Here is a 27,241-nt window from a genome sequence, read left to right on the forward strand (position 1 = left end):
CACACTCCCGCTGAATGTGGCCAGGCTGGCCACAACCCCAGCAGACAATAGGAGTTGAGCTGACACTGCGACGCTGCCTGGAGCCCCTCTCCATGACAAGCCCAACTCGTCGACCCACTCTGGTTTCATGACCCCGGGCACCCCAGCCACTGCTGCTCTCACCTCTGGTTGACTGGCGACTTCCACTCTCACTCCCTCACCCCAGATCAGCTCCCTCTTCCTGGCTATCTCCACTGCAGCCCGCAGAGATGGTGGGTCCGCCATCTGAACATGCTTACCCAGTTCGGTGGAAGAGAGCGCTCTCATAAAACTGTCCCGTGCCAGCTCGTCTTGCACCCCAATCGGCATAGTTGCATAAGCCCGCCTGGTCAGGCTCAGAATACCACTTGCCAACGCCTTTAATGATTCCCCCTGAAGTCTCTTTTTGTTACTCAGTTCAATCCGCAGCATGTTGGGCTGCGCGTCGCTGCCGAAACGACCCCCCAATGCCTCCACTAGCGCACCGTAGTCGCCCCTCTCATCCGGGGCTAGCGTTAACAGGCATTCCGACGCCTCCTCTGCCAGGCTCAGGGCAAGCTGTAACGCTTTCGTCTCGTCAGACCACCTCCCGGCTCTAGCCAACAACTCGAATTGAGTGAAAAAAACGTCCCATTTACCTTGTCCATTGAACTTTGGTAGTTTAGCCGCTACCGTGGCTAATGGCAATAGGCCGCTGCCATCTCTGTTTACATAAGCAGGCCCTGCCATTTCCGCACCCGGTGACGTCGATATCCCCGTCGCCGTGACATCTGCTCTCGAGCGGTGTGAAGGAAAACCCGCCAGTTCTGCCATCTTGCTGACTGACAATTTAACTCCCGCCATGTGGCCCTCCAGCTCTTCTACGGCAGTCGCCGCCCGACCCTCCCGACCGGGTACCCCCGAGCCCACAACGGACACATTGTCCGACTCTTCCTTAATTTTCCGCCTCGCCCCAAGCATCATGACCGTAGATGCGAGTCACGCTAAAGCCAACCCGGCCTATACTGAACAGCTAACTCGCCTGGTCTCGATCCCGTAGTTCAAAAGCACTTCTGACGCCAATGTAATGACCCGGCTGGGTCATAAAGAGAAAAGAGACGGACTCTAGGTGTGCAGGTCAGAACACAGGTTTATTCCTAAACTGGGCTATTGTTCAGGCCACAGCCCACGCCGCTAAATGCCGAACGTACACAATTATACCATGTCGAGTTAAGGGTCACTCCCATAGGAACAGATCAAGGCCCCGAACAGAAAAAGAAAGAAGATGAGACAGTAATCCCTATTTATGCATTTCCAAATCCCGCGGGATTACCCATCATACCCCCCCAACCTTTCCCTCTGTCCTGACATATTTAACCCCTGCTAGTAGCCATGAGAACCATAACACACCCACAAACACAGAACACAATACCGGGTCGTTACAATATTTTTGTTCAGTATAAATCAAGATTGCTGCCTTGGCCTTTTTAAGAATAAGCTGTTTACCTCCATCTCTGTATCCTGTGTACAAGTAGGACTTTTATTTATTTAACCTTTATTTAACTAGGCAAGTCAGTCAAGAACAAATTCTTATTTACAATGACAGCCTACCGCGGCCAAATCTGGACGACACTGGGCCAATTGTGCGCTGCCCTATGGGACTCCGAATCATGGATTTAGAGGCTGCTTTGTTTATTTTGTTGCTAATCTTCTTTTATCAGTGGTGTGGTTTTCTACAGGTTTAATTGAAAATTAAAATGTTTTATTTGAAGTAGACTACTTTCTGTTACTTGCAAATTAAATGTGCGAACCCCGCTTATCGGACAACTGGCCATGTGAAACGAACTCGCCCAGAGTGTGGCTATACCAAGGAGTTTCTAAACCCAGAAGGGCAACATCGCGAGACTTCCAGGCCGGGATTTGGGTTTTGAGAAGTAAAACATTTTCTCGAAATCTGAAGGTACAACCTTGATTCGAGCCTATGTGTTAAGTAGTTTAACATGTTATTACTCCAACCTCGTGAAAGTGACAAACTGAAACGCTTTTATTTTCGTCAAAAACTATTTTACATCGAAGGAGTGCCTTTGATTTGACTGCCTGCACATGCGTAGTTAGGCGCCAGATGACCACTAAGACCCGATAACGTGTTTCTACGCATGAGCTTAGCCAGCAAACGTCGCCTACAAGTGTGATTGGGGACAGGATAAACTATCTTCCTACTGTACTGTCTTTGGCTATATGTTTAGAGACTTGGTTAGATTCAGAAAGCACCTCTATCCTCCCATCGCTTCTGATTGGTGCTCCATGATATGCCCACGTGCGTTACATATCACTCTGACGTCACTCACATTATTTTTGGCCACGCCTTACGTTGTTATCCTATCTAGTCACAACCGTTAACTGCTTGGAAAGATTTTGACAGAAATTCACCATGCCTCTTCGAACAGCTGTCCGTTATCTTAGTGCGCCAATAAGAGATATTTTGAGACCCTCAACTACCACCTCCAACCGGGGCTGTGCAGCTATCGCGGAGGCTAGATCGGTGCTGGAGCATGAACTTGAAACGATCCGAACTGGTGGAACGTGGAAAGGAGAAAGAGTAATCACGTCCAAGCAGGGTCCTCATATCAACGTGGATGGCAGTCGTGGCGGTGAGTAGCCTGACGTTATAGTTAGGGGTCAGCTCACCAACTTTCAATTATATTGATTTGCCTACCTATGTATTGCTGTCCTTAAGTGACATGAAAAACATGGCAAAAGTTGGCACCGTGGAATTTAAGTCTAGCCTACCCACGTTGTCTAACCAGGTCGAATTTGTTGCATACAGCTAAGAGTTGTATCAAGCTAAGTTAGCTAGCAAGTTTACCTACTAGCTTAGTCTTGTTCGCCCCCATCTGAACTTCGCGGAAATTCATCTTAGCCTGGTGGTGTTGGGGTAGCTAGCTACATGACCGAGACTTGCCCTACTTGGCAACTGGAAGTTATATGTGTGCTTAGTGTTATCGTGATTTGTGGTGGCTGCTGGTGTTGCTAAACCCATATTTCTGCCACCAATGTAACTACTAAATTGTTACTGTTCACTTTTGTGTACCAGAGAAAGACTGACCCCTAGTGCTGATTTATGAATGGCTTATTGACTGCACGTCCTCTCGTGTACAGCTGGCACTCTACTGTATTTGCCAGTAAGTACACAATGGTTAGAAATCCCTCACTCATACTCCCTCCAGCAGTCATGCAAGGTCACTGTGGTAATTGTTACTGGTAAATCAAGCTTTCTCTGGCAGTTGGGTCAGTATTGTTATGGGGTGCATGTCCTCTGGAGAACTGGCTTATATATGCTTACCTATTGTTTCTCTCTCTCCCATACAGATATATTGAATTTCTGCGCAAACAACTATCTGGGCCTCTCCAGCCATCCCCAGGTAGTGGAGGCAGGGATAGAGGCCTTGAAGAAGTATGGTGCTGGGCTGAGCTCAGTGAGATTCATCTGTGGCACACAGGTAACCTAAAGACTGCTTGCTGAAGTGGTTCTGTGTGAGTTCACATTACTCTGTGGTTGTGTCTCCTCTCATTCTCGTATTACCATATGATCCACAGGATATTCACAAAGATCTGGAGCAGAAGCTGGCTCAGTTCCATGAGCGTGAGGACTGCATCCTATATGCCAGCTGTTTTGACGCCAACGCAGGGCTATTTGAGGTTTGTGATTCTTGAATACATTAACATGTGATTAACTGTTTTATACATTCTGTTGTATGGTCTGTCTTTACCGTTTCTGTGCCACTGTATTAAACAGGCCTAAAGTAGTAATGCACTCTTTTTCTACATCAGGTTCTGTTGGGCCCTGACGATGCAGTTCTTTCTGATGAGCTGAATCATGCCTCTATTATTGATGGGATCAGATTGTGTCGGGCCAAGAGGTTCAGATACAAACACATGGACCTGAATGACTTGGAGACCCAGCTGAAAGAGTCCCAGGTAAAGAGAGTTCTATACCTTCAGCCATTACACATATTTCTTAGAATATGATTGCACAGTGTCTTTTTTTAATTAAGGGCTCCACTTTTCATGAAGCTTATTGTGCAGAATCCTCTTGAAATGAAGCTTGAAACCATAGTGATGGGTAAATAAAGGTTGCTGAATTGGTTTTTAGTGTTAATGGGCTGTGTTTGCGTCACTGGTCATCATGGCTCCCTGTCCCCCTCAGTCATCTCGTCTACGCCTCGTTGTCACGGATGGTGTGTTCTCCATGGATGGTGACATGGCTCCATTGAAGGGGATCTGTGACCTGGCAGAGCAGTATGGAGCCATGGTCTTCATTGACGAATGCCATGCTACAGGCTTCATGGGCCCACGAGGCAGGTGAGTGACGGTCCGGGTGGAGAGAAAAAAGGACCGATGGAGAAATTATGATAGAACTTTAATGATGTAATTATGCCTAGGAAAACTAAAAAGGATGATGGTTTCGTAGCCAATTATGTCGACCAATAGTGTTATTACATTTTGTTTGCAGAGGCACAGATGAGCTCCTGGGAGTGATGGACAGGGTTCACATTGTCAACTCTACTTTGGGAAAAGCACTGGGAGGTGCAGCTGGTAGGTTTCCCTCTGTTTTGACTCATATATGGAGTTGCATAACGGTACTGTATGTTCTCAATTCTCATGAAATGTCACTATTGACAATGTAGGCTGTGTAATTGAACTCCATAAATGGATGACAAAACTAACTTGAAAATATACATTGATACAGGGTATTTGGAAAGTATTCAGACCCCTTGACTTTTTCCACATTTTGTTGTGTTACAGCCTTATTCTAAAATAGTTTTTTTTTTTTAATACTGTAGTAAATTAATTTGATTGGACATGATTTGGAAAGGCACACACCTGTCTATATAAGGTCCCACAGTTGACATTGATTGTCAGAGCAAAAACTAAGCCATGCGGTCGAAGGAATTGTCCGTAGAGCTCGAGACAGGATTGTGTTGAGGCACAGATCTGGGGAAGGGTACCAAAAAATGTCTGCAGCATTGAAGGTCCCCAAGAACTCTGTGGCCTCCATCATTCTTAAATAGAAAATGTTTAGAACCATCAAGACTCTTCCTAGAGCTGGTCTCCTGGCCAAACTGAGCAATCAGGGGAGAAGGACCTTGGTCAGGGAGGTGACCAAGAACCTGATGGTCACTCTGACAGAGCTCCAGAGTTCCTCTGTGGAGATGGGAGAACCTTCCAGAAGGACAACCATCTCTGCAGCACTCCACCAATCAGGTCTGTATGGTAGAGTGGCCAGACGGAAGCCACTCCTCAGTAAAAAGCGCATGACAGCCCTCATGGAGTTTGCCAAAAGGCACCTAAAGACTCTCAGACCATGAGAAACAAGATTCTCTGGTCTGATGACACCAAGATTGAACTCTTTAGCGTGAATGCCAAATGTCACGTCTGGAGGAAACCTGGCACCATCCCTACGGTGAAGCATGGTGGTGGCAGCATCATGCTGTGGGGATGTTTTTCAGCGGCAGAGACTGGGAGACTTGTCAGGATCGAGGGAAAGGTAAACGGAGCAAAATACAGTGAGATCCTTGATGAAAACCTGCTCCAGAGCGCTCAGGACCTCCGACTGGATAACGACCCAAGCACACAGCCAAGACAACGCAGAAGTGGCTTTGGGACAAGTCTCTAATTGTCCTTGAGTGGCCCAGCCAGAGCCCGGACTTGAACTCGATTGAACATCTCTGGAGAGACCTGAAAATAGCTGTGCAGCGACGCTCCCCATCCAACCTGACAGAGCTTGAGAGCATCTGCAGAGTAGAATGGGAGAAACTCCCCAAACACAGGTATGCCAAGCTTGTAGCGTCATACCCAAGAAGACTCAATGTTGTAATCGCTGCCAAATATGCTTCAATAGAGTACTGAGTGAAGGGTCTGAATACTTATGTAAATGTGATATTTCAGATTTTTTTTTTGGGGGGGGGGGGCTGTAACGAAACAAAATGTGGAAAAAGTCAAGGGATCTGAATACTTTCTGAATACACTGTATAAGGTGGATATGGCTTTTCTATCTGTTTTTTCTCAGGTGGGTACACAGTGGGTCCTAAACCTCTGATTGACCTGCTGAGGCAGCGCTCTCGTCCGTACCTCTTCTCCAACTCCCTACCCCCTCCCGTCGTGGGCTGCGCTACCCGGGCTGTCGAGCTGCTCCTCACTTCCAATGAGATTGCTCAGAGTGTCGGGGACAAAACCATGAGGTGGGAATCGGGGAAGGGACTGGGGCCTCTGTTTTGGTGAATGTGGTAGACTAAGCTTATGGAACGGTTAACATAGGACCACAGACAAAAACAGATAAGCCTTTTTGTGTTGGTCTTTGTGAAAAATGCGTATGAGCAAAATCATGAATGGGACATGTTTGAAAAGAGCAATTGAATGACCTTGAGATTGACTAGTCTCTTGTGCTGAAAAAGTGACAAGATCTGTGTTTATTCTGCATTCAACACTTTTTTTGCTTGTTTCATCTCTTATCTGGACTGTGTCCTTCACAGGAGGTTGCTGGCACATTTAATTGGGGAGGATGGGCTCGTGGTAATGGCTGGAGTGGAATGGTATCAACCATTCCATTTGCTCCGTTCCAGACATTATTATGAGCTGTCCTCTGCTCAGCAGCCTCCACTGGTGTCCTTCCACACATGTTTACAGTTTCAAGAGCACTACATGTTTCCCAGAGAACCCAGTTAGCAACAATGAAAGTTGAAGGCATGATATTGTATAAGGAACAGGTGCCATTTCTGTAATGTCATTATTCTCTCCCTCTCTCGTAGGTTCAGAAACAAAATGACCGATGCTGGGTTCACCATCTCGGGCTCTGACCACCCTATCTGTCCTGTGATGCTGGGGGATGCCAGACTAGCCTCTCTGATGGCTGATGACATGCTGAAACTAGGTGAGACTGCAGTTCAGGCTGAATATGAATGGAGCACAAGCACATTTCAAGCATGATCAAACATTACAACACAATCTGTATATTGGTTTGAAATACTCTATGGATTTTTTGTCCACTCATTTTATAGAATTGAACTATTTTTGAAAAGCTTGATCAAAAATATTTCTGTGGAATTACAAATGAATGGACACACATCAACCTGTAGAGGGAGACAGTGATACACTCATTGATATTTTGTATTCAACAATTTTGTCTCACAAAATGGGAGCTGACAACAATCATAGACCTAATAGTTTATTAGCTGCAAACTACACTGCTTGAATACTAGGGCTGGAAAAAAATATTAATTTGAATCAGGGCTCCAATCTGACCTTTCTTGAAGAACCGTAGTCTTCAGTGTTATGTCTATCTAATACAAGTACCCATTATTCTGTCTCCCACAGGAGTGTATGTGATCGGGTTCTCCTACCCAGTGGTACCAAAGGGCAAAGCCAGAATCCGGGTCCAGATTTCAGCGGCCCACACTGACCAGGACATTGACCGCGCTGTGGATGCTTTCATACAGACAGGCAGGAAGCATGGAGTTGTGTCTTAAATAGAAGAACTTGCAGATCATTTTGCTGCCAATAAGCAAGTTAAAAAGACAAGCAGCTTACAGAGTTTGGACTGTGGTTACAGGTTACACAGGAGGCCTATGAATGACAGTGCGACAAAGATCATTTGTTACATACAGGGTAATGTAATACAGATGAAGCTCAATTGTGGTCAATGCTATTTGTGTTGCTTTTGTGTTGCATTTGAATGAAATAAAATACTTTTAACAAAACGTTGGTATTTTCCAATGGAGCTAGCTAGATATGGTTGTAATACTGGGTAAGCTAAAATATATTTTAAAGTCTTGTTTTTATTTAGAGCAATAAACGTGTGCTTGCATCAACAGTAACTTTGTAAACACAACGAACAGTGTTATTCCAGTTTGTTGTAACGCCACCACAATGTAATGTCCCTGGCTTGGTCATATATATATTTTTTTTATCCCTGTTCTTTTCCCGCCACAAACTCTTGCAAGTCCCACCCTTCTACAAGCGGGACACGCCTCCTGAAAAGTATTCAGCCAATCATTATCACTCGTCGATCATATCTCCCAATGGCAAAGCGTCACCGTTCGACCTCTCGGGAAAGTGACGATATTTATTTGCCGCGAAAGACTCCGCGTGGAATTTATTGTCCACAGAAGATCATTGGCGTCAATCACCAAAAACGTGCTTTTAGGATTATTGCACTTTGCGCACGCAAACATAATTTTCAGCACTTTGTAGATATAATCGGTGCATTATGTCTGGTTTCGACGACCCTGGAGTTTATTACAGTGACAGCTTCGGCGGGGGAGATGGACCCGGGGATGAAGGTGGAGTGAAACGGAGCCAGATCAAGAAACGATTCCGTGAATTTCTTCGGCAGTTCAGAGTTGGGACCGATCGCACCGGTTTCACCTATAAATACAGGTAAGATCGAGATTGTATGAAGTGCCACGAAGTCATTGTCGATGGTTACCGCCGGTTGGTGTGATGTTCCACAAATGCCCAACGTTAAGTTAGCTAACTAGCCAGTTACTGTAACGTTAGCTAACTAACTACCACTGATCACCACAATGTTCTTGAAGGAATAAAGTTTGACTCTTCAAGGTCCTGTGATTGAGTTTGTAGGTCGTTTTTGTTTGCCCTATGATTATATTCGCGTTCTGTTTTTAGCTATTTTCTATATCTTATTGTTCATGTTGTATTGTTGACCTGTTCTGCTGTGTAGAGATGACCTTAAGAGACACTACACCCTGGGGGAGTACTGGGTGGAGGTGGAGATGGAAGACCTGGCCAGCTTTGATGAGGATCTGTCAGACTGCCTGTACAAGCAGCCCTCTGAGAACCAGCCGCTGGTGAGACGATTGAATAGACTAATAACAGACAAATAATTTGAGGAGTTTTAATTGGGGCAATTGCAGGCTCAATTATTCATGGATTAGATGGATTCCTATATTTTCTGTTGCTGATCGTATCATACTGATCTTATATTCTATTTGGCAAATAATTATATCAGAAAATGATCCCTTTAAACTGAGCCCTGACATTATGATTGACAGCTGGAGGAGGCTGCCCAGGAGGTGGCTGACGAGGTGACCCGTCCCAGGCCCCTGGGAGAGGAGACAGTGCAGGAAATCCAGGTCATGCTGAAGAGTGATGCCCATCCTGCCTCCATCCGCAACCTCAAGGTAGGTCTCTGAGGATGCAATGCTGGGCCTTTCACCTTTCAGTTGGTTCATGTAGAAGGTGGCATGAAAGATGTCCCTCAATTTCCCATCCATTTAACATGCCATGACTCTGAAGTCTCCATCTCTTTCTCTCTGGTAGTCGGAGCAGGTGTCCAGGCTGGTGAAGGTCCCTGGAATCGTCATCTCTGCCACGGCTGTGAGGGCCAAGGCTACCAGGGTGTGTTTGCAGTGTCGTGGCTGTCGCGCCGTCATCAGTAACATCTCCCTGCCCCCAGGCCTGCAGGGCTACGCTCTTCCCCGAAAGTGCAACACGTGAGTGCAACCCTCTGAGTTGAGTGTTGGTGTATACTCCAGTGCATGAAAAAATGCAGTAAGTCATCGTGTGTGAAATCATCTGCTTTATCATCATGTGTGATTTCATTCTTAAACATCTCTCTCTCAGTGAGCAGGCAGGCAGGGTGAGGTGTCCTATAGATCCCTACTTCATCATTCCAGACCGTTGTGTCTGTGTGGACTTCCAGACCCTCCGTCTGCAGGAGTCTCCAGATGCTGTGCCACACGGAGAGATGCCCCGCCACCTGCAGCTCTACTGTGACAGGTAACACACACAGCATCATCTGTGTGCCTCAATATTCCAAATTAAGTACAATTAACACATGCCCAAAATACAGAATGCAAAGTGAGTCCGATGAGTACATACCACATTACAGCTCATGTTCTGCCTCCCCTCAGGTACCTGTGTGACCGTGTGGTCCCTGGGAACAGAGTGACCATCATGGGGATCTACTCCATCAAGAAGGTGGCCCAAGCTAAGGGCAAGGGCAGAGATAAAAGTGCAGGCGTGGGCATCCGCTCCTCCTACCTCCGTGTGGTGGGCATTCAGCAGGACACAGAGGGAGCAGGTAGGCACGATAAGGCCACTAGAGGTTAGATTACTTATCCAACATTATGTCCTATGTGGGGATAGTACTATAGATATAAAGCTATCTTTTTCTCTCAGGTCGCGGGGCCACAGGGTCAGTCTCCCCTCAGGAAGAGGAGGAGCTGAGAGCGTTGGCCTCCTCCCCCGACGTCTACGGCTCCCTCGCCCGTTCCCTCGCTCCTTCCATCTACGGCAGTGATGACCTGAAAAAGGCCATCGCCTGCCTGCTGTTCGGCGGCTCCAGGAAGAGGTGAGTCATAACCATTGGAAATGGCATGTAGAATCCGAATAGATTTTTGATGTGCGTACATTTCTCTCCAGTGTGTATGTATAATGACCTTTCCTGTCTCAGGCTGCCTGACGGGCTGACCCGTAGAGGAGACATCAACTTGTTAATGCTGGGAGACCCCGGTACTGCCAAGTCTCAGCTGCTCAAGTTTGTGGAGAGGTGCTCTCCCATTGGGGTAAGGATGGGCTTGATGAATATATATATGTGTGTGTATATTCCAAGATTAATTGAAAAAAATATATATTTCAGAGCAATCATGACACTCCCTCAACATAGATTTAAACCGGAATTACAAAGATGGATTCCAGAAGTTTAATTTGCTGACAATTAATTTATCAGCATGCTAGTGACCCCTATCGAAAGCGCTAACCCGTATCTTCCCTCTCTCTCCCTCTGTCAGGTGTATACCTCAGGTAAAGGCAGCAGTGCTGCTGGTCTGACGGCCTCTGTCCTGAGGGACCCCGTCACCCGTGGCTTCATCATGGAGGGAGGAGCCATGGTGCTGGCTGACGGTGGGGTGGTGTGCATCGATGAGTTTGACAAGGTAAGGAAACATGGACCGAAGTACATCAATTGCTGAATACCTGACTAGCTTGTTTGCAGACTCTTAACTGTGACTCTCCTTCCTCTCAGATGAGAGAGGATGACCGAGTAGCCATCCATGAAGCCATGGAACAACAGACCATCTCCATTGCCAAGGCTGGCATCACCACCACCCTGAACTCCCGCTGCTCGGTGCTGGCCGCTGCTAACTCTGTGTTTGGCCGTTGGGACGACACCAAGGGAGAGGACAACATCGACTTCATGCCTACCATCTTGTCCCGTTTTGACATGATCTTTATCATCAAGGACATCCACGACCATCAGAGAGACATGGTGAGGGAACACTGTGTGGCTCAGTTGGTAGAGCATGGTGTTTGCAATGCCAGGGTTGTGGGTTCGATTCCCACGGGGGACCAGTACGGAGAGAAAATGTATGAAATGTATGCATTCACTACTGGATAAGAGCGTCTGCTAAATGACTAAAATGTAAATGTAACACACTTTAGTCTGTTCTGGGTTTGTGTGTGGGGGAAGGTTAATGCACAGGGATACTGAACACGGCCCAGGCTAGCGCAGTGTTAACACTATTGACCATCTTTTCTCTCTCAGACTCTGGCCCGCCACGTGATGAACGTCCATCTCAGTGCTCATACTCAGACAGAGGGTGTGGAGGGAGAGATCACACTGGCCACACTGAAGAAGTACATTGCCTATGCCAGAACGTGAGTCTTAAGAAATCCTTTATTTCTGCAGATTTATTCTGTGTATGTTAGATTGAGTTCATGCACTCTACTTGCAGAGAAACAATACTACACACTAGTATGTACACATTGAGGGATTTGGTTTGTAACGGTCAAATGTGCCATGACAGGAAATGCGGCCCACGTCTCTCTGCGGCGGCAGCTGAAAAGCTAAAGAACAGATACGTGGTGATGAGGAGTGGAGCGAGGGAACATGAGAGGGAGAGCGACAGGAGAGCCTCCATCCCCATCACTGTCAGGTACCTATATGATACTTCACCTGCCAACATCATTACCAGTCAGGATACCGTCCATCTGCTGTGTCATAACGCTTGGTTCTCCGTGGTCCCCTGCAGGCAGCTGGAGGCGGTGGTGCGTATCTCTGAGTCCTTGGCCAAGATGAAGCTGCAGGCCGTGGCTGGAGAGGAGGAGGTGGACGAGGCCCTGCGGCTCTTCCAGGTGTCCACACTGGACGCTGCGCTGTCCGGCAGCCTCTCTGGTGTGGAGGGCTTCACCACTCAGGAGGACCAGGAGATGATTTCCCGTGTTGAGAAGCAGCTGAAGAGACGCTTTGCCATTGGCTCCCAGGTGTCCGAGCACAGCATCGTCCAGGACTTCACCAAGCAGGTCAGTTACACTAGTCTACTTTGAACATATACTGTGATGAACAGAGACGGGACCACTTGATCAATTACATGAAAGTACTTTGGGCATTGGAACGTTTGGCCCTTTGTCTATATGATTCAGTGCTGTCCTCAGTTGGCCTACGTGTTGCCCTGTAGCCTGTTTACCTGTCCACTGACCAGAATCTCTCTCTACCCTCTCCCATATACAGAAGTATCCAGAGCAGGCCATCTACAAGGTCCTTCACCTGATGATGAGGAGGGGAGAGCTGCAGCACCGCATGCAGAGGAAGGTGCTCTACAGAGTCAAGTAGTCTCTCAAAAAGATGCACACGCACAAAGGTTAAGTCACGATGGGCTTTGTAAATAGGAGAAGGGACAGGCGTCTCCTCAATTCACTCTTCCTCACAAGCCAGTGGACATCTTCATGAAGTCACGTCGATACGTCTTCATCCTAGACCGTGGTCCGCCTACAGAGCCACTGATGTCTACCTTTTCATGTGTTGCTTTGCCAAGTTCAGCCAACAGTTATTTGCTGTTCTATTGCTCTCATAAGTATTTTGGTGTCTATTATTTTTAGTCTAAACAAATGATGTTATGGAGGCAATTTGGATGAACTGTATTGTTGAATTGTTTGGGGTAAGAAAAGTGATATGAGAATGCCCTAAAGATTGTTAACGTTAAATCATTAATTGTGTAAGGTATTGAAAATAAAAAGCAAACTTCTTTATTTAGACATTTCTAATGTTGAAATGGTGTGCATAATCTTTAATGAAACATACTATGTACACAGAATTGCAATTAATACAGCATGTCAATTTTCATTGTAAGATTGCCTTAAGCATTTAAAAAAGTACAGTCATGACAAAGTGCTGTAAGTGCACACACCCTTAGGTGGTCATGATTACTGAAGTGATTCTGTCAACTACATAAACATTATTTAAGGACTTAATTCAAGGCTTTAGAATACATAGATACCCATCCCGACTGTTGCTAAAGCAACACAAATACCCAGTGACAACTGCACGATGGACAAAGAGGGGATGATAGCTGACGTCTTGGCCTTTTCTTGGTCCCCTGCAAAAGCAAAATAATACCTTTTTATAACACAAGGCGGGTGAAAGATCACATTTCCAATCAGCATATGAGCTTGTACTTACCATAGGCTTCCTCTGTGACACTCAACATTTTCTGTAGATCATTGAAGACCTGTACGAGAAATAAGACCGGATGTCTTCATTGAACAAGACGTACACAATAAGAAGTTCACACTGCATCGTTCACTAGACCTTCCCAGTTTCACTTCCTCTGCACAGTTATGTTTAGCTAGTTTTAATGTCACATGCACAAGTATAGTGAAATGCCTTTCTTGTAAACCCAACAATGCAGTAATCAATAAGAATATAATATGAAAAATAACAAAGAACAAAAACACGAGAGAAAGTAATAAGAACACGAGAAGCATACTATATACAGGATCAGTCAGATCCAGAACCATATTTAAAATGTGGATGGATACTGGAGTGATATCGGTAGATATGTGTAGGTATATATGATAAACAGAGTAGCAGCACTGTAATTGATGATTGTATGTGAGTGCGTGTGTGTAGAGTCAGTATAAATGTATGTGCATATTATTTGTAAGTGAGCAAATTATGGAGTGAGTGTTTGTGTCTGTGTTGGAGTAGCAGTGTGTGAGTGTCCATAGAGACAGTGCAAAAATAAAATACAAGGGTCAACTCAGTCTGTGTAGCCATTTTGTTAGCTATTTAGTTAGCTATTTAGCAGTCTTATGGCTTGGGTTTAGAAGCTGTTTAGGAGCCTGTTGGATGCACCGTTACCGCTTGCAGTGCGGAAGCAGAGAGAACGGTATAGGACTTGGGTGGCTGGAGTCTAACGATTTTCCTGGCCCTCCTTTCACACTGCCTGATATAGAGGTCCTGAATGGCAGGGAACTCGGCCTCAGTGACGTACTGGGCTGTCCGCACCAACTTCTGTAGCGCCATGCTTGCCATGCCAAGCAGTGATGCAGCCAGTCAAGATGCTCTCAATGGTACAGCTGTATAACTTTTCATAGTGACCTTTCGTTACTGTATTAGTTCCCATAACCTATATTCTTACCCAGTTTGCTTCCACCCTTCCTCCCTCTTCCCTTTCACTCACCTGGATGTTGAGTTCGAAGGCCATGATAGCCTCCTCCAGCACCCCCTCCCTCTCCTCCTTGGTCAGCTCGATGCTGTTCATTCTGCTCCTGTACAGCTGCTTGAAGCGGTTAGGGCTTGACACTCCGGGGAAGGAGAAAAACGACAGTCCCTCTCCGCTGCTTAACCCAATTGATTTCTGGGTAATCTTCCCCAAAATTTGTCCTCCTGACAGGTCACCTAGGTAACGGGTGTAGGCGTGGGCCACCAGCAATTTAGGATTGCCTTCACCAATCTGGAGAGGGAGACAAGTAAATTGTTATTACTAAGCAGGTACACAATTAAGATAGTGTGCCTACCCTGCATGTTGGTATATCTATAGCCTGTACCTTGCGAAGTCTCTGTGTATATCTGTGTGTTGCAGCAGGAATGATGACTCTCTTTCGCCACTCCTGTCCAAAGAAGTGTTCCAGATCTCTCTCTAGTGTCTCCAGTCGGGCCAGTTCCTGGGGGAAGTATATCGGTGCGACACCTGGGTGGGAAGCATTTCTGTCCATCTCCTCTTCCAGTGCTTTGTAGATCTCGTAGAGGGAACACAGAAGAAGCTGCCATGGAAAAGAGGGGTTACAGATTAATACTTAGTGCACAGTGAGTGCTCATTTTCCATGACTATGTAGAAAGTTAAACAAAATACATTCTAGGTAGTTCATATTATGAAAACCACTGTAAATTATTTTGGCAAGTGGTTTTTAATTAACTCTCAGATTGGCTTTTCTCACCTTGTACTGCGGAAGAGTTATCTGTCCCTTCTGATAGCTCAGCATCAGTTGGGTGTTTTCTGCCCTGACATGGATCTCTTTAGTCGCTGCTTTTATCTGTTCTGACAAATCACTGAGGAGAGATGGAGGACATCCTGATTTACCCGAGTACAGTAAATGTGAGCACAGAGTTTGCAGTTAGTAATTGTGTTCTGTATGTTCAATACCTTTACCTTTCCATATATCAGCCCTGACCTGGTCTGAAATACAATAATCTAGTCAACATATCAACCGTTCATTACAAAAGGACTGTACCTGCCAGGGTTCTGCATATCATCTTTCCGTGCTGAGTTGACTGTCTCCATGTCTGTAATCCAGAATTTTTTATATGGTGGTTATAACATTATTACCCAAATGTGACCAACTGTTACAGTTTATTAAGAAACAAGTCAGTGAAAGAGTTGATCATTTACCTGTGGGGTAGTTCCTTGTTGATGTCTTGTTATACAGCTGGTAAACAAAAGCTGCCTCCTCAAACGAGTTTAGAGTTGCTGTGTCCTCTTTGACCTGTGAGCCAGTCTTTATATTTGACTCCCTCGCCTTCTCTCCCGATGTTTCTCAGCTAAATCAAATGGGAAGTGAGAGTGTTGTCTCATTTCCCTTATGCTGAAGCTTAACATGACAGGGCAGATTTACCAGTGAGGGGAGAGCATGAGTGAGCAGATGGAATGGTAGAAATCATTAAACATAGAGTCACATGAACCACAGGCAGTGAGTGTGTTCCTTCTGCTATTGAGGGAGAGTATGTTGACTACAGGTGAGAACAAAGTTATAAACACTGAGTGTACAAAACATTACGAACACCTTCCTAATATTGAGTTGCACCCCCTTTTGCCCTCAGAACAGCCTCAATTCTACAAGGTGTTGAAAGCGTTCCACAGGGATGCTGGCCCATGTTGATTCCAATGCTTTCCACAGTTGTGTCAAGTTGGCTGGATGTCCTTTGGGTGGAGGACCCTTCTTGATACACACAGGAAACTGTTGAGTGTGAAAAACCCAGCAGTGTTGCAGTTCTTGACACACTCAAACTGGTGCGCATGGCACCTACTACCATACCCCGTTCAAAGGCACGTAAAACTTTTGTCTTGCGCATTCCCCATCTGAATGGCGTACATAAACTCTCCTTCTTTAACCTGTCTCCTCCCCTTCATCTACACCGATTGAAGTGGATTTAACAGGTAATATCAATAAGCGATCATAGCTTTCACCTGGAATGTCATGTTTCTAATGTTTTGTGCTCTCAGTGTATGTACCTTTTAGTTTTCTGAAGATGAATCAGAATAACAAGAGTGATTCAATATGCTGACTTAACTGCAGGCAGGACCCAATGGTTAAATTAATCCAATTTAATCTCTCCCATTGTGTTCGTTGAACTTTGTGTTGGTACAAAGTTTCAGCCACAAATGACTAACTGCAGGTCAAAATTCATTTCAGGGGAATACATTGTAAACTCTTGTCCTCAACATATGATTTACCTTACATTTGTCTATTATCCATCTATTGATCTATTACCAATCTATAGATAACCTGATTCAACAGGTTTCAACAAAATAGAGAAGAGGGATACCATGACTCGACATAAATGTATGTTGCAGTTGTAGAAGGCAAAAATAAGAGCAATTTCTAGGCATGAGAATTTTATGAATAGTTAATTGTGTTTATGATAATATAATAATATGCATGCTATGTTTCACTTAATTAACATTTTATAATGATTAGTATGTCTTTCACCAAAACATTATCAAACTACTACAATTATCTCAAAATCTCAAAAATTGCAACATTACAAAGTTTATAACACTGTAATAAAGAAGGTCAAATGTGTTACTTTGGCTACATGATACTTTTGTATTAAAAGCATGGAACACTTCTACTACATCGCTTTAAGTATTATCACGCCCTCTATTTTACACACAAGCTCTTATTGGCCAGAATAGAGCAACGTTTATTGGTCAGAATACTGAGGTATGCTGGAGTGTCCTGTCAAGGGATGTAGCTCCGTTATGAAATTCAGACTATAGGTTGTTGGAGAGTTTTATTTACAGACCAAATGCAAAATGATATGGGATTAGATGAGAGGGAACCACTGCAGTGAAAGGTAAAACATCCTACTTTAATAGATATGCTGTGTATTTTGTGCTCGTGGAGCGCTTCTCAACCAGCGGTCTAGTGCAGCTGCATCTCCTCATCTCGAGTTATGATGTGGGGCCAGAGTTTCAAGGCGAGCACGGGGATACACCCCATGAAGGCCCGCTATTGTCGTACTTTCTCTGTTCTTCCACTCATTTGAACAATGCTATCTGATATGTCATTTCAATTGACCATCTTATGTTGGTAAAGCCATTGAAAAGAGTTGCATAACTTTGGCAATAATATGGTTGCTGCTTGTCAGTGGATATTTTCAGATTGCAGCTTTCAAAACTTAAATTTGCTGTTGATTATTGTCACCAGGGTATTGCAATGACCTTCACTAAACCCACTCTCCCACCATTAAATGCCTTCATTGCCTTTTACTCATTCATAGGTCATGGATTCCCCTATCCTTCTTCTACTAGCCCTCCTGGTCGCCCTGGTCCAATGTTTTCCTGATGACTACCACAGTCACAACAGCACCCGTCACCATGACTACTGTGTGCATGGAGCCCGGCCGCGGGCCTTCAGATGGGTCACTTTCTCTCCAAGAGTCAGACAGATTACATCATCTTGGAGAGGAACTCAGGGCCAGGGAGCTTCTTCAATATGTGAGTGGCTCTGTAGTAATGGGTGTGGACTATATCGGGTATTGCACTTGCTGAATCAATTTTCCAACTCAGCAAAGTATTTTGTGACAGTGAAACAATGATGCAACTTTCTCTATTGCCCTGCTCATAGAAATATGTCCTGACCTACACCATGTACATGAACATGTGTTGTATCTCATGGATGTTTTTTTTCTCCCTTTAAAGATACCCTCGACACAGGAAACTCATCAGCATCAACAAGATCTACACAGGGAGGCGGAACCGCAAGTTCAACCTTCGTCACGATTGGAACTCCCTCCTGAGTGACAGGCCCGACCTGCTGCTTCAGCGAGTCAGCCGGGAGCTCTACCCAGACGCAGACTCATTTCCCGCTACCTCTCTATGTATGTGAAGGAGCTGGGGCTGAAGGTCCAGTATGGGGTGGACATCGGGACGATCAGGGCCTCAGAGTCTGAATCTCCTAGAGGCAGGGGATACATACTGACTGACCAGCATGGACTGGACTATACATGCAGGTACTGTGTTATATCTATACACATATCTAATGTAAAAGGTTGGAAATATGGAACAATTCTCCACTGTGCATACCATTAAAGAGATGATTCTCTCTCTCTCTGTCTCTCTTACCCACAGAGTCCTCCTGGTGTCCACAGGACTGTGGGATCCTCAGAAGGTCCAGTTTGAGGGCTCAGATCTGGTGGAGGGCTATGAGTCCATCCCTGTGGACCCAGAGGAGTATAAGGACCAGGCCGTGCTGATCCTGGGTAAGGGGAACTCAGCATTTGAAACAGCTCAGAGCATCCTGGGTCGGGCCAGCCGGATCCATCTCTACAGCCCGAGCCCGGTCCGCCTAGCCTGGCAGACACACTACGTCGGAGACCTCAGGTACTGAGAGGCATCATCAGGTTTTGACCGATATTGGCCTCCTACCAATTGTTCTTTCTTTTGTTTCACTGATTTAGTACTCCTGCAGCAGTGTTTTAGATCGGAGTATGTTGCTATCCGCTTAGCATCATCTGTTCATATCAAAGTGAACTATTTCCTCTCTTCCACAGAGCTGTGAACAATGAGCTGCTAGACACGTACCAGCTAAAGTCCCTTGATGGGCTGGTGGAGGGAGGCCTTGAGGACATTGCTATCATCAGAAATGGAGAGGATGCAAAGAAGCGCTCAGGCAGAAAGCAGAAGTGCAGATCCAGTGGGCAGGAAAAGCGTGGCAAGTTGTTCCTTACTCTAGCTGAGCTACTGGACAGTTCGGATGGGAAGAACAGTTCAAAGGTCACAGCGACAAACCTACCTGTGTACCACAATGACAACTTCTCTCTCCGCCAGCCATATGATCGTGTGATCCGCTGCCTGGGGTTCCGGTTCAACTTCAGCATCTTTGATGGGTATGTAAATGATCATTTTAAAGTGACATGTCTTTACATAATGCGTAAAGAGTTCTGTTAAAGTTATTGTTTTCTATGGAAGTGGTGGATCTTCTGTTTTACCATTTTCATTGGAAAAGCCGTGCTGTTTCAGTCAGATAATGTCAGTCTGTCCTAATGATTCCATTAATCTCTCCAGCTCGGCCCGCCCACCAAGCAGTGAGGGTGCCAGGGGGCGGTTGCCAGGGGTGACAGCCTGGTACGAGGGGCGGGGAACCCCAGACCTTTTTGTTCTGGGGACGGCTGCCCACTCAAGAGACTATCGCTCTTCTGCAGGGGGGTTCATCCATGGCTTCCGATACACAGGTAACCATTCAAACTGCTGGTATTACAACGTAGACAAGAGTAAATCTGACTTCTGTATAGTTAGTAACTGCCTGTAAAGGGGGGGAAACTTTGAAATTACAAATTTGTCTATAAAATAATGTTTTTATAGACAAAATGTGTTTGTTTTTTTACTATTTATTGTTGTAACTTTGTTATGTGTTCCACCCTAGTGCGTGCTGTACATAGAGTCCTTGAGCTGCGTTACCATAGCAACTCCTGGCTAGCAATCAAACTGTCAATCAGTCAGCTGCAGTCCTGGCTGTTGAGGAGGGTCAATGAGGCCTCCGGACCGTACCAAATGTTTGGGGTACTTGGAGACATCATTTTACTAAGAGGGTAAGTAGTGCTGAACCCCTGTGCACATTTTTCTTCATGATTATTGTCCCTCATGGTAATTTACCTTTCTCTACAATCTCACATTGATTGATTGCCTATAGATATCCCGATTTATGTTCACTAAGGCTGTGTTTACACAGGCAGCCAAATTCGGATAATTTTTTTTATCAATCTGTATTTTGACCAATCTGAGCAGCTCTGAAAACGATCTGATGTGAAAAGATCTGATGTGATTGGTAAAAATACCAATTTGTGTAAAAAAGGTCAGAATTGGGATGCCTGTGTAAACGCAGCCTAAATTAATGCATTTGTGAACCAGTTTAACTTTGAATAATCTTCTCCTTTCATGTCAGCTGTCACTGTGAGTATCTGGAGGAGTTTTCCCTCCAGGCCCTGCCCCAGTTCTCTTCTCTGTCTGGCCACCAGCTCTCCAAGCATGGGCTGCTGGTTCTGGTTCTACAGTACGGGCTGAACCGCACAGACTCACTGGGCCCAGGCAGGGCAGAGTCAGAGTGGACCCGTGCTTAGAGGTCCAACTTCCTCCACCCTGTTCTATACTACTACGACACTGGTGAGTGTGAGAATGTTAAAAACCTTATGAAGAGTACAAAACAGTTTGGCCTTATGGTTGTGTTAAAGACTAAGTTAAGTAATGACATTCAAATGAAGAGTATGTCTGTGTATAGTACAAGGCATCTTTGTGGTATGACGCCAGCACTCAAACCTACATATGTATGTAAAAACAAATACATGTTATTCTTTCATTTGTCTGCCATCCTTAACAGAGAGGGACATGAGACACCGTCCTGTTGGCTGGCCACTGCCACGGCCCAAGGCAGTGCATCACATGATCGAGGACTTCTTGACTGAGTGGGATGGGCCCATCTCCCACAGCCAGCCATTGCGGCGCTTCCTGGAACACTGTCTCCACACTGACCTCAGGGCCTTCTATGCAGGTAGAGCATGTCCTCAACTGATCCCTCATTACAACACCTTATTATACTAGGGTATATATGCCCTTAGGATATGTCCTTTATATTTCCATATACAGTACCTCCTACTCATCTTTTTATATCACACATGATTTGTTTGTTCACTTGTCACATACTTTCATACAGGATCTGTGTTATTACTGTTTTATTACTGTTTCATTACAGTTCTGCCCACTCAGTTAATGAGACATTTTATTACTTGATTACTGTTTTACAATGTGTAAAACTGAACTTGTTTCTTTTCCCCAGAGTCATGCTTCCGCTTTTCCCTTACCAATCGAAAGCCACCCCTGTTTTGTCGTCAGGGATACCTGAGGAAGCATGGGGTTGTTAGGAATAGTCAGCTGTGGCAGCATGCCCATGAAGCTGGGCTAATGCCTGGAGGACAGGACTCTGCATCCCCAGACACAGACCCAGCGTTCCCTGATTACTTTACACGAGCTGGAGCCTCAGTGTCCTCTGCAATAAACCTTGACTTCTGGTTGTTTACCCAAGGATCCCAAAACTAAGCCTATGACAGTTTTGATGTCCCAAGACATTCTCTACCTCCCATTATAATGTCCATGAATATATACAGTATATACAGAGTCTACAAAACATTAAGAACACCTTCCTAATATTGAGTTGCACCCCCCTCACTCCCCCTCCCACTCCCTCTTTTGCCCTCAGAACAGCCTCAATTTGTCGGGGCATGGACTCTATAAGGTGTTGAAAGCATTCCACAGGGATGCTGGCCCATGTTGACTCCAATGCTTCCTACAGTTGTGTCAAGTTGGCTAGATATCCTTTGGGTGGTTGACCATTCTTGATACACCCAGGAAACTGTTGGGTGTGAAAAACCCAGCAGTGTTGCAGTTATTGACACAAACCAGTGCGCCTGGTACCTACTACCATACCCCGTTCAAAGGCACTTAAATCTTTTGTCTTGCCCATTCATCTTCTGAATGGAACACATACACAATCCATGTCTCAATGCTTAAAAATCCTTCTTTAACCTGTCTCCTCCCCTTCATCTACACTGATTAAAGTGGGTTTAACAAGTGACACCAATAAGTGTGTCATGGAAAGAGCAGGTGTTCTTAATGTTTTGTACACTCAGTTTGTATGTACAGTACCAGTCAAAAGTTTGGACACACCTACTCATTCCAGGGTTTTTCTTAATTTTTTACTATTTTCTAAATTTTACAATAATAGGGAAGACATCAAAACTATGAAATAACACATGGAATCATGTAGTAACCAAACATTTGTTAAACAAATCAAAATATATTTTATATTTCAGATTCTTCAAAGTAGCCACCCTTTGCCTTGATGACAGCTTTGCACACTCTTGGCATTCTTTCAGCCAGCTTCATGAGGTAGTCACCTGGAATGCATTTCAATTAACAGGTGTGCCTTGTTAAAGGTTAATTTGTGGGATTTCTTTGCTTAATGCATTTGAGCCAATCAGTTGTGTTGTGACAAGGTATGGTTGGTATAGAAGATAGCCCTATTTGGTAAAAGACCAAGTCCATATTATGGCAAGAACAGGTCAAATAAGCAAATTACAGTCCATCGTTACTTTAAGACATGAAGGTCAGTCAATATGGAACATATCAAGAACTTTGAAAGTTTCTTGAAGTGCAGTCGCAAAAACCAAGAGCTATGATGAAACTGGCTCTCATGTGGACCATCACAGGGAAGGAAGACCCAGAGTTATCTCTGCTGCAGAGGATAAGTTAATTAGATTTACCATCCTCAGAAATCGGCAATTAACTGCACCTCAGATTGCAGCCCAAGTAAATGCTTCACAGAGTTCAAGTAACAGACTCATCTCGACATCAACTGTTCAGAGTAGACTGTGTGAATCAGGCCATTGTCGAATTGCTGCACAGAAACCACTACTAAAGGACACCAATAGGAAGAAGACACTTGCTTGGACCAAGAAACACGAGCAATGGACATTAGACTGGTGGAAATCTGTACTTTGGTCTGATTTGGAGATTTTTGGTTCCAACTGCCGTGTCTTTGTGAGACGCAGAGTAGGTGAACGGATGATCTCCGCATGTGTGGTTCCCACCATGAAGCATGGAGGAGGAGGTATGATGGTGCGGGGGTGCTTTGCTGGTGACACTGTCAGTGATTTATTTTCGAATTCAAGGCCCACTTAACCAGCATGGCTACCACAGCATTCTGCAGCGATACACCATCCCATCTGATTTGCACTTAGTGGGACTATCGTTTGTTTTTTAACAGGACAATGACCAAAAACACACCTCCAGGCTGTGTAAGGGCTATTTGACCAAGAAGAAGAGTGACGGAGTGCTGCATAAGATGACCTGGCCTCCACAATCAGCCGACCTCAACCCAATTGAGATGGTTTGGGATGAGTTAGATAGGAGAGTGAAGGAAAAGCAGCCAACAAGTGCTCAGCATATGTGGGAACTCCTTCTAGACTGTTGGAAAAGCATTCCAGGTGACTACCTCATGAAGCTGGTTGAGAGAATGCCCAGAGTGTGCAAAGCTGTCATCAAGGCAAAGGGGGGCTACTTTGAAGAATCTAAAATCTATTTTTATATTTGTAGCACTTTTTTGGTTACTACATGACTCCATATGTGTTATTTCATAGTTTTCATGTCTTCACTATTATTGTACAATGTAGAAAATAGTAAAAATAAAGAAAAACCCTTGAATGAGTAGGTGTCCAAACTTTGACTATATATTCCAAATATTTTGGTTGAACAACCATCCTGATTCCTCCTGAGAGTTGACTGCTTATCCCATTTTATTCCTTAAATCATATTTATATATTACACTAAATTGTGGCATGTTTTATATGATGGAACTTTAGACTTGAATGTGTGTACAACATTATGGGTGATGTTGGGTTTTAATTACATTGTGATCTATGAATTATGCATTATTTATTTTTTTATACTATTTGTGTAGGCCTACTACTGTTATTTATCTGATAACTTTATTTTCTGTTGTAACAGATGTAAGACATTAAAGAGAGAGAACATAATGCTCAGATGTTTCCATGTTTTTGAAGTATTATACAGCATACACGGTTATGTGCAAATAATATTTCTAGAATTTCTTCACTCTAAATTGTATCTGTTTTCAAGATTTCTTGAGTGTAACAGCATCCATGATTTTATTCATAATATCAAATTTGATGAAAGATATTCAATGTTCCTTGCTATCCGGGATCCTTGGGACGACGAGGGTTAAGGTTATGGTCCCAAGGAGCTCACGTAGAACTAACCCGGTATTGAATACGGCAGCACACATCCCGCCTGTCCTGCTTGCTCATTTGCTTCTTTTGCACGGGGGTGGGTGCTTTGTTTCGAGAGAACGAACAACGTAGTCTCTGATTGGTAAAAATCATTGTCAACGTTTCTCTTTACAATAGGACCGCCTTTTACTGCTTGTTCTCGTGATAATTGAAATTATGAAACAGGAGACATTTTGGTTCTTGTCACAGGGACGGATCTTGAATTCAAAGCATGATCATATGAGCCACAATGGTAAATATGCGTAGAATCGTTTCTGTATTGATGTTCTAGAGCCAGCGATGTCAACGGAGTAAATAAACGACGTATTCAAAGTTGCAAGTCAGTTCATCAACATAAATGACTCGTTTCGTAGCTCCTAGCACTGGCTTGCGAACGAGGTTCATTTTGAAGAGAGAAACACCAAAATACATTTCCACATGAGTCTGTGAACATGGACGGGTGGAGTCCAATTGTTGCAACAGCTTCTGACGATGAACGTTCAAGCTCCGAGGGTGAATACACGGTGGAGACTGGACCAAAAGAAGCGGAGGAGAAAGAGGGTGAACTAAAGATAAATGATGAGAGGATGGATGGAGGTGCTACTGAGGGATTTGGGATGACTGGTTTTGGAGAGGGCACCGTGAGATTGAGTCGTACAGGACAGACCGCTGAACAAGAACTTCGGTACCTCCACTTGCTATGGGAACCTAGTCGAGTTGGATCAGGGGCGGGTGTGGCGAGCAGCAAACCCGGGAAGGTGACAGGGTGTAGAGCGAGGCGACAAGGGAGAGCCCGGCGAAATGTGGGGCCCATTGGAAAAGATATTTATGGTACAGAAATTCCACACTCAAAATTGGAGAGAAAAAATAGTGTTGATGGAGAGAGTTGGCCGTGAATTCCACACCCAATCATGAGGTGTGAATAGTGTAAAGCTGTCTGAATGTTGCAGAGGGACTGGGATGTCATGCAAGGCATCTGCCTATGGCTCTTGAACTTTGACAAACGTATCATCAGTATGCATTATACTAGCCTAATACATCAGACGGTGATAGGCATGTCAACACTCAAAGCACAGAGTTTAGCATTCTACCTGATTACCTAACCTGTGGCTTGTTTGTTCATTCTCTCTAGCGGTGAGGAGGTTTCGAGAGGCTGCCAATGGCAACGACATTGATACAGGTAGGCACTGAAGAGAACTACTGGAACATCAACTACTGTGAGACTCAACAAGACTAAGTAATATATGCTATGTCTTTCAGGTGTTTAATGTTTCTGTCTCTTTTTTTATCCAGTGCGCAGGCTTCTTCTAGAAGACATAGACCCTTGTGCAGCAGATGACAAAGGAAGAACAGCCCTCCACTTCTCCTCCTGTAATGGCAACGAGAGCATCGGTAAGTCAAAGTGTGAAGTGCAAGGGGCTCATGATTCATTACTCAACAGTAATGACATTGTTATGAACTGATAATAATCACAGCAGCATTACTGTGAACAGATGATTAACTTATCCCCTTCCTTCCAGTGCAACTTCTTCTGAGCTACGGCGCTGACCCTAACCAGCGGGATGGCCTTGGGAACACCCCTCTCCATCTGGGTAAGAACAACACATGGCACCGAAAGTATAGCATTTAGTTCAGGGATGTACAACATTGCTACTTTAGGTCCCAATGGCAGAAAAGTAAAAGATGAACATTTTATTTTGATTTAACTTTTCCATGTCTGAAAAATGTATATTTTCCACAATCTTTCCACTTCTGCAGCGGCCTGTACCAACCACGTGCCTGTAATCACGACATTGCTGAGAGGAGGTGAGATGCCAAACTGTATGAACACACATGGACATTCATACTGTACACCTGCTAAGGGTAACTTGTTAATTTAGTTTTTCTGTTCAGGAGCACGTGTGGATGCCCTAGACCGAGCAGGAAGGACCCCCCTGCACCTGGCACGCTCCAAACTCAACATCCTGCAGGAAGGAGACTCAAGGAGTATAGAAACTCTTAGAGGGGAGGTCACACAGGTAATAAGGGGTTATTACAACAGCACTATGTAAACATTAGTATACCAACATTTATTTGGTGCAGTCTGAAATTCTCTCTCTCCATGGCTCTGTAGATCATTCAGATGCTGAGGGAGTACCTGAATGTGATGGGACAGAGTGAGGCCAGAGAGAGACTGGATCATATCTCAACACAGCTGCAGCACACACGCACCAAAGAACAGGTAAGACACATTTGTGTTTAACTCACTCTCTCTCTCACACACACACACACACACACACACACACACACACACACACCTGATTTTTGGTATCATTCTTATTACAAGAATGAATGAGTCTTCATAGGTGACAATTATGGCTTCTCTTCTGTTTCAGGTTGATGAGGTAACCGACTTGCTGGCCAGCTTCACGTCACTCAGTCTACAGAAGCAGAATTTGGGGGATAGGTAGAGGGGGCTCTCTTTGTGGATACATTCTTCTGTTTACGGCAGAGTAATGGGCATACTACTGTGATAAAGTAAATAAAAAATATCTTTATGAACTCATTACCCTTGACTGTTATGTTGGTCTTCCTCTCAGCATCTTTGTGTCACTGCCTTTTTTCTGTTGCCTTGCATGTGTTGTACATGAATGTTTACTGTAAAAAATTAATCATGGTCGTTGTTGTAAATGGTTGTAACAATCTGAGTTAATGGATTAATAAAATGTTTGGAAATATTTGTTGCCTCTGTTTTATAAGAAAAGGCGGTGTAACATCAATATGCATTGTCAGTTAATGTAGTTATCATTATCCATTCATAGAATTAATACATGAAAAGTAATTGTTACATATTGGTTACAATATCTTCAAATTAATAGACGCAATGTATATTTCCAGCCAATTGACATT

General features: G+C 44.6%; 4 protein-coding genes and 1 pseudogene across 7 annotated transcripts; 4 read left to right on the forward strand and 1 right to left on the reverse strand.

Annotated features, from left to right (window-relative positions):
* Positions 1–2,325: 2,325 nt before the first annotated feature.
* Positions 2,326–7,885, forward strand: gcat (glycine C-acetyltransferase). The gene is made up of 9 exons (XM_014203534.3): positions 2,326–2,648; positions 3,367–3,497; positions 3,595–3,696; positions 3,829–3,975; positions 4,205–4,359; positions 4,511–4,593; positions 6,068–6,239; positions 6,807–6,928; positions 7,372–7,885. The coding sequence occupies exons 1-9, from the start codon at positions 2,429–2,431 to the stop codon at positions 7,521–7,523; spliced, it is 1,284 nt and encodes a 427-aa protein (XP_014059009.1). The 5' UTR covers positions 2,326–2,428; the 3' UTR covers positions 7,524–7,885.
* A 230-nt stretch (positions 7,886–8,115) lies between these two features.
* LOC106607002 (DNA replication licensing factor mcm5) lies at positions 8,116–13,045 on the forward strand. Its single transcript, XM_014203533.3, has 14 exons — positions 8,116–8,433; positions 8,735–8,861; positions 9,066–9,194; positions 9,334–9,506; positions 9,637–9,792; positions 9,927–10,096; positions 10,195–10,366; positions 10,469–10,580; positions 10,806–10,949; positions 11,039–11,281; positions 11,558–11,670; positions 11,820–11,948; positions 12,045–12,315; positions 12,524–13,045. The coding sequence occupies exons 1-14, from the start codon at positions 8,264–8,266 to the stop codon at positions 12,623–12,625; spliced, it is 2,211 nt and encodes a 736-aa protein (XP_014059008.1). The 5' UTR covers positions 8,116–8,263; the 3' UTR covers positions 12,626–13,045.
* On the reverse strand, positions 13,016–15,824 carry LOC106607056 (heme oxygenase). The gene is made up of 7 exons (XM_014203617.3): positions 15,684–15,824; positions 15,526–15,577; positions 15,232–15,343; positions 14,842–15,057; positions 14,475–14,747; positions 13,472–13,520; positions 13,016–13,388 (listed from the first exon to the last, which is right to left on the reverse strand). The coding sequence occupies exons 2-7, from the start codon at positions 15,573–15,575 to the stop codon at positions 13,273–13,275; spliced, it is 816 nt and encodes a 271-aa protein (XP_014059092.1). The 5' UTR covers positions 15,576–15,577; positions 15,684–15,824; the 3' UTR covers positions 13,016–13,272.
* Positions 15,825–17,246: 1,422 nt separating this feature from the next.
* LOC106607068 (FAD-dependent oxidoreductase domain-containing protein 2-like) lies at positions 17,247–24,020 on the forward strand (annotated as a pseudogene). The gene is made up of 10 exons (XR_014392642.1): positions 17,247–17,368; positions 17,795–18,011; positions 18,216–18,526; positions 18,645–18,896; positions 19,067–19,402; positions 19,581–19,747; positions 19,939–20,104; positions 20,458–20,675; positions 20,890–21,060; positions 21,346–24,020. The product of XR_014392642.1 is annotated as an FAD-dependent oxidoreductase domain-containing protein 2-like (transcript).
* A 494-nt stretch (positions 24,021–24,514) lies between these two features.
* LOC106607054 (ankyrin repeat domain-containing protein 54) lies at positions 24,515–27,069 on the forward strand. 3 transcript variants are annotated; one of them, XM_045720326.2, is made up of 8 exons: positions 24,515–24,605; positions 25,485–25,532; positions 25,646–25,744; positions 25,873–25,944; positions 26,111–26,158; positions 26,246–26,370; positions 26,466–26,573; positions 26,728–27,069. In XM_045720326.2, exons 1-8 carry the CDS (start codon positions 24,530–24,532, stop codon positions 26,800–26,802), a joined length of 651 nt encoding a protein of 216 aa, XP_045576282.1. In that variant the 5' UTR covers positions 24,515–24,529; the 3' UTR covers positions 26,803–27,069. The 3 variants fall into 3 exon arrangements, with proteins under 3 accessions (XP_045576282.1, XP_014059090.2, XP_082832637.1); XM_014203615.3 differs by having other exon boundaries at positions 24,545–25,183; XM_082976511.1 differs by lacking the exon at positions 26,728–27,069 and having other exon boundaries at positions 24,545–25,183; positions 26,233–26,370.
* The last annotated feature ends 172 nt before the right edge of the window (positions 27,070–27,241 follow it).

This window comes from Salmo salar, chromosome 06 (genome assembly GCF_965601325.2).
Source record: "Salmo salar chromosome 06, fSalSal1, whole genome shotgun sequence".
Classification (NCBI taxonomy): Eukaryota; Metazoa; Chordata; class Actinopteri; order Salmoniformes; family Salmonidae; genus Salmo; species Salmo salar.